Source organism: Acanthochromis polyacanthus, chromosome 6, assembly GCF_021347895.1.
Source record: "Acanthochromis polyacanthus isolate Apoly-LR-REF ecotype Palm Island chromosome 6, KAUST_Apoly_ChrSc, whole genome shotgun sequence".
NCBI classification, from domain to species: domain Eukaryota; kingdom Metazoa; phylum Chordata; class Actinopteri; family Pomacentridae; genus Acanthochromis; species Acanthochromis polyacanthus.
In genome coordinates, this window is record NC_067118.1 from 1,327,773 (window position 1) to 1,341,450 (window position 13,678).

The 13,678-nt window shown below is 44.1% G+C and overlaps 1 protein-coding gene across 1 annotated transcript in view; it reads left to right on the top strand.

Annotated features, from left to right (window-relative positions):
• Positions 1 to 13,339, top strand: part of LOC110968357 (plexin-B1-like) — a 40,494-nt gene extending 27,155 nt beyond the window's left edge. Inside the window, 11 exon segments of the mRNA XM_051949686.1 lie at positions 351 to 441; positions 526 to 695; positions 764 to 915; positions 1,015 to 1,120; positions 1,520 to 1,656; positions 8,369 to 8,545; positions 8,625 to 8,790; positions 8,885 to 9,016; positions 9,096 to 9,201; positions 9,282 to 9,443; positions 13,308 to 13,339. Coding sequence (XP_051805646.1) covers positions 351 to 441; positions 526 to 695; positions 764 to 915; positions 1,015 to 1,120; positions 1,520 to 1,656; positions 8,369 to 8,545; positions 8,625 to 8,790; positions 8,885 to 9,016; positions 9,096 to 9,201; positions 9,282 to 9,443; positions 13,308 to 13,339 — 1,431 coding nt within the window.
• The last annotated feature ends 339 nt before the right edge of the window (positions 13,340 to 13,678 follow it).

Sequence of the window (13,678 nt, forward strand, 5' to 3'; positions counted from 1 at the left end):
ACACACACCTTTACCTGTAGCCCCCACCAGGTAACACACACCTTTACCTGTAGCCCCCACCAGGTAGCACACACCTTTACCTGCAGCCCCCACCAGGTAACACACACCTTTACCTGTAGCCCCCACCAGGTAACACACACCTTTACCTGTAGCCCCCACCAGGTAACACACACCTTTACCTGCAGCCCCCACCAGGTAACACACACCTTTACCTGCAGTCCCCACCAGGTAACACACACCTTTACCTGCAGCCCCCACCAGGTAGCACACACCTTTACCTGCAGCAGGTCGGTGCTGTCCGTCTACCTGTCTCACTGTGTCCACCTGTCTGTCTGTCTGTCTGTCTGTAGTTCCAGTATGCCGTCAGTGAGCTCCAGTATTCAGCTCCCGTCTACCTGCGGAGAGGACAGAGACGCATCGACGCCTCACCTGGACTGCGGTGTAAGAACCTCACCTGTGTGTGTTTGTACACCTGTATTTGTGGGACAGACCGGCTGATGATGTTTGTGTCTCATTAATATTCAGTGCAGCTGTACGACTGCTCAGCCGGCCAATCAGACTGCTCCCAGTGCAGGGCGGTACCTGAGGAGTACGGCTGCGTCTGGTGTCCAGGTAGCCCCGCCCCCAACTGTGTTTACAACCAGTCCTGTCTCAGTGAACCGACAGACACCTGCCCGCCTCCTCAGATCACACAGGTGAGTCTCCACAATAGTCTGTCCATCCTGTTACCATGGAAACGCTCTAACGGTCCACCTGTCCGCAGGTGTTGCCAATCTCTGGGCCTCTGGAGGGCGGAGTCCTGGTGACCATCACAGGGTCCAACCTGGGGATGAGGTTCGAGGACATGGTGGGCGGAGTCACAGTGGCTGGTGTGCAGTGTCTGCCTCAGCCTGAAGGATACCTGATCTCCACCAGGTGAGCACCTGACATCAGCAGGAGGCATGTCCTCTTGATCAGCTGACCAAAACACACACACTTACAATCTGTGTGTGTGTGTGTGTCTGTGTGTGTTAGGGTTGTGTGTGAGCTGCAGCCCAGTGGGAGGCAGAAGGAGGGGCCTGTCCTGGTTACCATGGGAACAACTGCCCCTGGGAGGTCAATGCAGATGTTCACCTATCAGGTAAGACTCAGTCCTAAAGACCAGAACCAATTAGGTCCAATCAGAACCAACCAGCTCCAACCAGAACCCACCAGGTCCACACCTCATCCAACCAGAGGCCCCTGTAGTTCACTTCAGTCCAGGACTCAGTCCAGCTGAGCAGTTCTTGTACCTGACAGAACCAGAACTGGACTGTCTCCCTGCTGAGTCCTTTGATGAACAAACCTAAGGATGAACGTCTTCCTCTGTGATGTATCTACTGGATCAGGGGAACCTGGATCAGGAGAACCAGCTGGACCTGGTTAGAGTTCACTTCTGTCCCACTAGAACCTGGATCCAACCTGAGAAACCGTGATGATAAAACACAACTTTAAAGCTTCTGGTCTGATTGATCAGGTCTGATTGATCTGGTCTGTTCAGGACCCTCAGCTGCTGGATCTGGTTCCTGATCGAGGTCCGGTTTCTGGAGGAACCAGGCTGACCATCAGAGGACGCCAGCTGTTGACGGGACAAACATCCGACCTGAGCGCCTTCGTGGGTACCCAGCCCTGCTACATGTGAGTACTGCTACTGCCAGTAGTACCAGTAATCCTCTCCATACTACTACCAGTAGAACTGCTAGTCCTGTCCTACTAGTACCAGTAGAACTGCTAGTCCTGTCCTACTAGTACCAGTAGAACTACTAGTCCTGTCCTACTAGTACCAGTAGAACTACTAGTCCTGTCCTACTACTACCAGTAGTACTACTAGTCTTGTGCTACTACTACCAGTAGTACTGCTATTGCCAGTAGTACCAGTAATCCTCTCCATACTACTACCAGTAGTACTACTAGTCCTGTCCTACTACTACCAGTAGTACTGCTATTGCCAGTAGTACCAGTAATCCTCTCCATACTACTACCAGTAGTACTACTAGTCCTGTCCTACTACTACCAGTAGTACTACTAGTCCTGTCCTACTACTACCAGTAGTACCAGTAATCCTCTCCATACTACTCCCAGTCTACATTTTTAGTCTACATTTGTGCCAGCTGCCAGCGTGTAGGTGGTGTTCAGGAGCTCTGCCAAACATTTCGGGATTTTTGGTCATTTCTGTGGCCCAAAGGGAACTAATTATATGAATTTAGTTGGCTTTATCTCCCCGTGGATTATTTTTTGATATTTCGTGATATAAAGTGTTTGATATGGCAACGCGCAGCCGTGCACAGGATAAGGACGAGAAGATGATCTGCTGCTGAAGGAGATCAGGTTGTTGAATACTAAAATCAACAACATTGAAGAAAAACTGACTTCCAAAGTGGATGAATTATGGATTTCACTTGAAAACATTTTGAAAGAAGAAATTAAAACAATGAAGGATGAGTTTGGCTCGGAAATTGGCGAATTGAAATCCAGAATGGCACAATTGGAAGAGAAGGTAAAGTTGCAGTACAGCCGCCCGCCGAATCCTTTTGACCCCGATGTTTCTATTGTGGTCATGGGTTTACCCCGGGATGTAAACGAGAACTTGGCTGATAAGATGAAAGAAGTGATTGAAGATGGCTGTGCTTGTGACAAAGAGGTGACTCTGGTAGCACTGGAGAGGCTGCATGCACGGGGACCAGGCCCGGCGTGGTGAAGGCGGCTTTGGCATCTGTGAAGGAAAAAGTTGCTGTGCTCAGAGGAAAATCTAAGTTTAAATCTACAGAGAAGTTTCAGCGAGTCTTCATCAGAGCCGCCAAATCGCACACAGAGCGCGTAATGGAAGAAAACTTCAAAGTGATTCTATGTCATTTACCGATTGGAAATGAATATTTTGTATCGGGGAATGGAAAGCTTCGTCAACGTGGAAAGCGTGTGAACCTGCCGTGTACGAGCGCTGTTGCTGCGGGGGGCAGAGGAGGAAGAGACCCGGCATGGAAACGCTGAGGGGACGCTGCCAGCTCAGTAAGATTTGACTCTTCTTGTTTATCGCTGGTGCACTGGAACGTAAATGGCTGGACAAATACGAACTGTACGCTTAGGGCTCTAATGTTGCTGTCGCTAAATCCTGATATTATTTCACTTAACGAAACACATTTGGTTGCTGACGATGCTGTGGAGCTTCATGGCTATCGTTGGTTTGGAAACAACAGAAAAAGGCACATAAAAGCACCCAAAGGCTGTGGTGGGGGTGGACTCCTAATTAAAAGTGGACTTTTTGAACAATTTAAGATCAACATGAATAAGTCTGGGGATGGTGTTTTAGGAGTACACTTTGAGCATAGATACACTAAATATAACTTTGTGGTGTTCTCCTGTCAGAGGGAGAGACTGTGAGACATTCTTTGATGCCTATTGACTGAAATATACGGTCTTGATGTCGATGCAACCTACATTTGTGGTGACTTTAATAGTGGTATTGCTGATAAACAGGACTGCATTGAGGACTTGGACAATATCCCGCCAAGAGTGGTGTTAGATTTTATTTGTAATAGTCACGGTGATTCATTTCTTGATTTTCTGAGAGGCTCAAAGTGCTGTATTTTGAACGGCAGGTTTAATGAGAGCGATGATAATTTTACGTCTGTTTCAGTTCGAGGAAAGGCTGTTGTGGATTATATTGTGACGCCCCATACTTGCTTGGAGTCGTGTCTTAATTTTAAAGTAATTACAGCCTCAGACCTTCTGGATCAAAATGCAGAGGAATGTCTCCCTCTTGTTGGAGATAGATGTCATCTACCTGATCATTCTTTACTGGTATTAACTCCCAAATAACACTGGAGAATGCATTAGTTCGTGCTTCTAAAAGAAGACAGAGGCCACTCCCTGAGACCTTTCTGACATCCACTCCATGTCAAACTGCAGTACTGGAGCTTAGAGAAAAAACAGAATTATGTCCAAATACTCAGAATGATGCTGATTTATGGTACAATGATTTTTGTAATTTGATAAGTGATGAATTGAATTCTGGCCAAAAGATACTACTTAATAAAAATCTTCAGAATTTTAAAGGAAATTCAAAACCCTTTTGGAATGCCCATCTTCAAAAGTTATGGAATGAGCGTAAAACAGCTGAAGAAGAGTTCCTTAATTCAAAGGTGTCACAGGATAGAATAGAGCTGAGGGGGAGCTATGAGCAATCACTCTTTGATAAATATTTAAGAATTTATCAAAGAAGATTTTTTAAGAGGTCAGGCATTAAAGCTCGATCATTTACAAACAAGCAATCCACAACAATTCTGGAAAGAGATCAGTAAATTGGGACCACAGAGGGCCAAGGTAATTCTGATGGAAGTTATTTTAGAAGATGGTGCTGTGGAGTTTAGAAAAGAAAGAGTGGTCAAAAAGTGGGGACAGCATTCTTCTATTTTCTGGACGAATGTGGAATAGTTTGGATCCAGTGTTTTATGATGTCTCTATTAAAGTGAAGGAGGATCTGGAGTTTTACATGTGTGGTGGTGCTAGTGATAGCTGCCAGTCAGATAGGGTCCTTCATTTTAGCATTACCTTGCAGGAAGTGGATGATGCGCTCAAAAAGACCAGGCTGAGGAAAGCTATGGGAGTTGAAGAAATTCCAAATGAAGTCTTAAAGTCTCCATCACTCCTGAACGTGCTCTATGATTTATTCTGTTTCTGCTTTGAACACGGTGTTATCCCCTCTGCACGCTACAAGTCAGTTATTAAACCTATTCCAAAATCGGTCAAAGATGATCCTGAATACCTCTCAGTTATAGAGAAATCAGTACTGTCTATAAAATATATTCTAGTATTTTAAATGCTAGATTGACTACATTTGTGGAAACAACAGAGTATTTGGTGGATTCTGAAAACAGAGCATGTATTGATCACGTTTACTCTGTCAACAATAGTCACAACTAGACTAACAGAAAATAAATCCACTTTTATTTGTTTTGCAGACTTTAAAAAAGCATTTGATTGGGTGGACAGGGATCTGTTATGTTTGAAGCTTCTTCAAGCGGGAGTTGATGTAAAGTTCTATGGAGCATTGAAGTCTGTTTGCAAACTGTAGAGCAGGGGTCGGCAAGTAGATGTTTGTAAACAATCGAACAGCGGGCCAACCTGCAGGGGGGGGCGGAGCTTCTACAGCTGACACACGTCTGATTCTGATCACAGATGTATTAAAAATGACTCCCGAGACACACACATGTTTTGCACACACTGTTGCTCAGTGAAATCTGGTACAACCGTGTCTCTGACCAGTAGCACAAATGTGGAAATGCCCGGCAGCAGCCGACCACGAGAGTTTGGTGTTGCTGTGACGGACTGGCTTGGCTCCGTGCCAAATCAAATTTTCAAAATCATCTGACGGGCCAGATATTATTCCTGACGGGCCAGTTTTGGCCCGCGGGCCGCCAGTTGCCAACCGCTGCTGTAGAGTGTGTGCAGGTGAATGAAGAGCAGACTGAGTGGCTCCCAATTCCCTTTGGTGTAAAACAAGGAGATGTTTTATCCCCAGGCCTGTTGTCTTTATTTATAAATGATTTGGCTCTGGAAATCTAACATCTGAACCTACAGTAGGTATACGCCTGGACAGTGTGACTGTAGACGTCCTACTCTGTGCTGATGATGCTGCACTGCTGGCTGAGACAGCTGAGGATTTACAATGTTACATGTTTTACATAACTGGTGCTGTAGATGGAGACTTGTGATAAATCAAGAAAAAAAATCTAATTATGCATTTTAGGAAAAGATCTGCTCCACGTAGCACAAGAGTGTGAACATTTGATAACATGAATCTGGAGTATTTTACTCACTATAAATATTAGGGTTTACATTTGATGAGTTTATGAGTTTTGATGGAGTTAAAATCCTCGCAGCTTCATCCAGCAGAGCTTTGGGGTCTGTGATAAAGAAGTTAAAAGTGTGCAAAGATCTTGGATGTAGTACATTCACCCAGCTGTATGATGCCTGTGTGTCCCCTGTGCCAAACTATGCTGCAGGTGTGTGTGTGTGGGGGGGGGGCAAACAGATCCCAGCTTTAGAAGCTGTAGAAACAGAGCAATCCGCTGCTTCTAGGGAGTTCACAAGTTTGTTCCAGTCTTGGCAGCACAGGGCGATAAGGGCTGGGTTCCTGGATCTATCCTAAGGAAATGTGAAGTGGTCAGACTGTGGAACCGGATTATTTATGTCTGATAACAGAATAACAAGAAAGGTCTTCCTTTGGAGTAAATCTAACTCTCCCTGGGCTGCGGAGCTTCGAGCAGTTTTTAATGAAGCACAGCTTCTTTATAGATTTCATAACAATTTGTCCTGCAATATTAAAGACATTCAAACAAAATTATTGTCTACATTTAAAGAAAAGTGGAAAAGTGAGATTTTGATGAAACCCAAGTTACGGACTTATGTTCAGATAAAGGATGATTTCGAGGCAGAATTTTACGTTAAATCTAATCTGACAAGGAGCCAGAGATCCCTGATTGCTCAATTATGAACTGGAATTCTCCCTCTGGCTTTAGAGACCGGAAGGTTCTCACAAACACCTGAGGAAGACAGACTCTGTGGACTACGTAAACTGGGAGAAGTTGAGAGTGAATCTCATTTTTTGTTGTATTGTTCTTTTTGTGATGACCTCAGAAATGTGTTGTTCAGTGAAGTATCTGTTAAAAAGCCTGATTTGTTCTGGTGTAGTGACGATGACAAGATGAAATATTTGTGTACATATAATGTTTATAACCTGGCTGCATTTGTTTGTAAAGCCTGGAAGAGGCGGCAGACTTCTTTATTTAAATAATGAAATTCTAAAATGTGTTTATTCTACCTACTGCTGGCAACTGGCTTGGTGTGTATTTTGGTGTCTTATAAGCCCATGTTAGGGCTGGCATACTGAATGTATGTAAGACACAATAATAAGAAATTCATTCATTCATTCACCAGTAGTACCAGTAATCCTCTCCATACTACTACCAGTAGTACTACTAGTCCTCTCCATACTACTACCAGTAGTACTACTAGTCCTGTCCTACTACTACCAGTAGAACTACTAGTCCTGTCCTACTACTACCAGTAGAACTACTTGTCCTGTCCTACCACTACCAGTAGTACTACTAGTCCTGTCCTACTACTACCAGTAGTACTACTAGTCCTGTCCTACCACTACCAGTAGTACTACTTGTCCTGTCCTACTACTACCAGTAGAACTACTTGTCCTGTCCTACCACTACCAGTAGTACTACTAGTCCTGTCCTACTAGTACCAGTAGAACTACTAGTCCTGTCCTACGAGTACCAGTAGAACTACTAGTCCTGTCCTACTACTACCAGTAGAACTACTAGTCCTGTCTTACCACTACCAGTAGAACTACTAGTCCTGTCCTACCACTACCAGTAGTACTACTAGTCCTGTCCTACCACTACCAGTAGTACTACTAGTCCTGTCCTACTACTACCAGTAGTACTACTAGTCCTGTCCTGCTAGTACCAGTAGAACTACTAGTCCTGTCTTACCACTACCAGTAGAACTACTAGTCCTGTCCTACCACTACCAGTAGTACTACTAGTCCTGTCCTACCACTACCAGTAGTACTACTAGTCCTGTCCTACCACTACCAGTAGTACTACTAGTCCTGTCCTACCACTACCAGTAGTACTACTAGTCCTGTCCTACCACTACCAGTAGTACTACTAGTCCTGTCCTGCTAGTACCAGTAGAACTACTAGTCCTGTCCTACTAGTACCAGTAGAACTACTAGTCCTGTCCTACTACTACCAGTAGAACTACTAGTCCTGTCCTACCACTACCAGTAGAACTACTAGTCCTGTCCTACTACTACCAGTAGTACTACTAGTCCTGTCCTACTACTACCAGTAGAACTACTAGTCCTGTCCTACTACTACCAGTAGAACTACTTGTCCTGTCCTACCACTACCAGTAGTACTACTAGTCCTGTCCTACTACTACCAGTAGTACTACTAGTCCTGTCCTACCACTACCAGTAGTACTACTTGTCCTGTCCTACTACTACCAGTAGAACTACTTGTCCTGTCCTACCACTACCAGTAGTACTACTAGTCCTGTCCTACTAGTACCAGTAGAACTACTAGTCCTGTCCTACGAGTACCAGTAGAACTACTAGTCCTGTCCTACTACTACCAGTAGAACTACTAGTCCTGTCTTACCAACTACCAGTAGAACTACTAGTCCTGTCCTACCACTACCAGTAGTACTACTAGTCCTGTCCTACCACTACCAGTAGAACTACTAGTCCTGTCCTACCACTACCAGTAGAACTACTAGTCCTGTCCTACTACTACCAGTACTGCTGCTGTACTGAACTGTCTCCGTGTCTCAGAGTGGATGAGGTGAATGACACCCAGTTGGAGTGCCAGACTGGTCCCAGTAATCGGACCGGTGGCGTCCCAGTTCGTGTTTTCTTCGGTAAAGCTGAGCGGACTGTCCCAGACATCTCCTTCCGTTACCTTGACGACCCCGTCATCACTGACGCGGCGCCTGCAGAGAGCTTCTACGCGTAAGAACCAATCACCATCCACCGTCGCTGAGGGGCTCTACCTGTATGTCCTAATATGGTGTCGTCTTCCTGTCCTCAGCGGCGGCCGCATCGTCATGGTGACAGGCAGGAACCTGGACGTGGTGCAGCAGCCAATCCTAGCTGTGTGGGTGGAGCCTGTGGAGGTCCAGAGAGTGAAACGGAGAAGACGATTGGCTCTGCTCACTGCCAAGCAGCAGCTGGTCTTCAACAGCACCATGACAACGGTGGGACAGACATCCAATCAGATGCTAGCTCTGGTTACTGAACATATATGGACATGTCCCTCTACCTGGTCTGACCTGTCTGTCTGCCTCCCAGGTGTCAGAGCACTGCTCCGTCCTGTCGTCCTCTCAGATGACCTGTCTCACTCCCACCGTGTCCCCTGAGCTCAAAGTTAAAGGAATCTGGTTCCAGCTGGACAACGTCAGGGTCCACTATGAGAGCATCAAGGTACCCGTCTGTCTGTCTGACTGTCTGTCTGTCTGTCTGTCTGACTGTCTCTCTGACTGTCTGCCTGTCTGTCTCTCAGGGTAAAAGTTTCTCCTACTATCCGAACCCGGAGTTGTTCCCTCTTAACCGTGAGGCTCCAGATGTTCCGTACCGGTTCAAAACCTGGAGGAGTGATCGCTGTGGAGGTGAGTAACCGACTCCCAGATGTTCTGACCCGGTGGACTCAGTAGACCGTCTGACCCTGTGTCCTGGTTCCGTCCTTCAGGGTCTGGACTGACCAGAGCCATGTCCCGTCAGGAGGTGACGGCTCGACTGGGAGACCAGGAATGTCAGGTGAAGACCCTGGACAGCACTCACCTCTACTGTGAACCTCCAGAGATCCAACCAATGAGTGTGGAGGGAGAGCAGCGACCTGCCCAGTCTGAAGGTAACAAAGTAATACGCAGTAACACACAGTAACACACAGTACCACACAAAACACACAGTAACACACAGTAACACACAGTACCACACAATAACACACAGTAACACACAGTAACACACAATAACACACAGTAAACACACAGTAACACACAATAACACACAATAACACACAGTAACACACAATAAACACAATAACACACAGTAACACAGTAATACGCAATAACACACAGTAACACACAATAACACACAGAAACACACAGTAACACACAGTAACACACAGTAACACACAATAACACACAGTAACACACAGTAACACACAATAACACACAGTAACACACAGTAACACACAGTAAACACAGTAATACGCAGTAACACACAGTAACACACAATAATACACAGTAACACACAGTAACACACAGTAACACAGTAACACACAAGTAACACACAGTAATACGCAATAACACACAGTAACACACAGTAACACACAATAACACACAGTAACACACAATAACACACAGTAACACACAGTAACACAGTAACACACAGTAACACACAGTAACACACAATATACACAGTAACACACAGTAAACACAATAACACACAGTTACACAAACACACAGTAACACACAGTAACACACAGTAACAGTACAACATAACACACAGTAACACACATAACACACAGTAACACACACATAATACACAGTAACACAACAGTAACACACAGTAACACACAATAAACACACAGTACACAACAGTAACACACAATACACACAGTAACACACAATAAATACACAGTAACACACAGTAACACACAGTAACACACATAACACACAAGTAACACACAGTAACACAGTAACACACAGTAACACCAGTAAACACAGTAATACACAATAACACACAGTAACACACAGTAACACACAGTAACACAGTAATACGCATAACACACAGTTAACACACAATAATACACAGTAACGCACAGTAACACAATAACCACAGTAACACAATTAACACACGTAACGCACAGTAACACACAGTTAAACACACAATAATACACAGTAAAACACATAACACACAGTAACGCACAGTAACACAATAACACAAGTAACGCCACAGTAACACAGTAACACACAGTAACACACAGTAACACACGATAACACACGGTAACACACAGTAACGCACAGTAACACACAATAATACACAATAATACACAGTAACACACGATAACACACAGTAACGCACAGTAAACACAATAACACACAGTAACACAATAACACACAGTAACGCACAGTAACACACAGTAACACACAATAATACACAGTAACACACGATAACACACAGTAACGCACAGTAACACAATAACACACAGTAATGCACAGTAACACAGTAACACACAGTAACACACAGTAACACACGATAACACACGGTAACACACAGTAACACACAATAACACACAGTAACACACAGTAACACACAATAACACACAGTAACACACAATAATACACAGTAACGCACAGTAACACAATAACACACAGTAAACACAATAACACACAGTAACGCACAGTAACGCACAGTAACACACAGTAACACACAATAATACACAGTAACACACGATAACACACAGTAACGCACAGTAACACAATAACACACAGTAACGCACAGTAACACAGTAACACACAGTAACACACAGTAACACACGATAACACACGGTAACACACAGTAACGGCACAGTAACACACAATAATACACAATAATACACAGTAACACACAGTAACGCACAGTAGCACAATAGACACACAGTAACACAATAACACACAGTAACGCACAGTATAACGCACAGTAACGCACAGTAACACACAGTAAACACACAATAATACACAGTAACACAATAACACACAGTAACACAATAACACACAGTAACGCACAGTAAACGCACAGTAACACACAGTAACACACAATAATACACAGTAACACACGATAACACACAGTAACGCACAGTAAACACAATAACACACAGTAACGCACAGTAACACAGTAACACACAGTAACACACAGTAACACACGGTAACACACGGTAACACACAGTAACGCACAGTAACACACAATAATACACAATAATACACAGTAACACACGATAACACACAGTAACGCACAGTAACACAATAACACACAGTAACACAATAACACACAGTAACGCACAGTAACGCCACAGTAACACACGATAACACACAGTAACGCACAGTAACACAATAACACACAGTAACGCACAGTAACACAGTAACACACAGTAACACACAGTAACACACAGTAACACACGATAACACACGGTAACACAGTAACGCACAGTAACACAATAACACACAGTAAACGCACAGTAACACAGTAACACACACAGTAACACACGATAACACACGATAACACACAGTACCACACAGTAACACAATAACACACAGTAACACACAGTAACACACAGTAACACAGTAACACACAGTAACACACAGTAACACACAGTAACACAGTAACACACAGTAACACACAGTAACACACAGTAACACACGATAACACACGATAACACACAGTACCACACAGTACCACACAGTAACACAATAACACACAGTAACACACAGTAACACACAGTAACACAGTAACACACAATAACACACAGTAACACACAGTAACACAATAACACACAGTAACACACAGTAACACGGTAACACACAGTAACGCACAGTAACGCACAGTAACACAATAACACACAGTAACGCACAGTAACACAGTAACACACAGTAACACACAGTAACACACGATAACACACGATAACACACAGTACCACACAGTACCACACAGTAACACAATAACACACAGTAACACACAGTAACACACAGTAACACCCATAACACACAGTACCACACAGTACCACACAGTAACACAATAACACACAGTAACACACAGTAACACACAGTAACACAGTAACACGCGATAACACACGATAACACACAGTACCACACAGTAACACACAGTAACACAATAACACACAGTAACACAATAACACACAGTAACACACAGTAACACACAATAACACACAGTAACACAGTAATACACAGTAACACACAATAACACACAGTAACACACGATAACACACAGTAACACAATAACACACAGTAACACACAGTAACACAATAACACACAGTAACACACAGTAACACACAATAACACACAATAACACACAGTAACACAGTAATACACAATAACACACAATAGCACACAGTAACACACGATAACACACGATAACACACAGTACCACACAGTAACACACAGTAACACACAGTAACACAATAACACACAGTAACACACAGTAACACGCAGTAACACAATAACACACAGTACCACACAGTACCACACAGTAACACACAGTAACACAATAACACACAGTAACACACAGTAACACACAATAACACACAATAACACACAGTAAACACAGTAATACACAATAACACACAATAACACACAGTAACACACGATAACACACGATAACACACAGTACACACAGTAACACACAGTAACACAATAACACACAGTACCACACAGTACCACACAGTAACACACAGTAACACAATAACACACAGTAACACACAGTAACAACATCTTCTGCTCTGGGCCTCATCACCACCTGAGCTGTTCTTCTGACCCATCTCACCCTGATGCCATCCAGCAGTGGAGAAAAACAGGCATCTCCTGCAAGCAGCTTTGTACATTACCGGATCTGTTGTCAACAACAGGGCGCCAATTTCGTCTTCCTTCATTTTTCTGTTTGAGGGAGGGTTTTCGGCTGAGGACTGTGTCTGAGGGCTACACTCCGCTCTGATAGGAGGATTGGCTGTAGAAATGAAGGCGTTGTACTGAACCATGGTGTGAAGAGGGAGCTGATTCTCTAGGAGAAGATCTCAGTTTACCATCCATCTACGATTCAACCCTCACCTATGGTCATGAGCTCTGGTAGTAACCCAAAGAATGAGATCGTGGTACAAGCGTCTGAAATGAGCTTCCTCTGTAGGGTGTCTGGGCTCAACCTTAGAGATAGGAGGAGAAGATCAGACATCTGAAGGGAGCTCAGAGTGGAGCTGCTGATCCTTTATCTCGGAAGGAACCAGTGGAGGGTGTTTGAACATCTGAATCAGATCCTCCAGGGAGACTTCCTTTGAGGTTTTCTGACCATGTCCTCTTGGAGGAGACCCCAGGTAG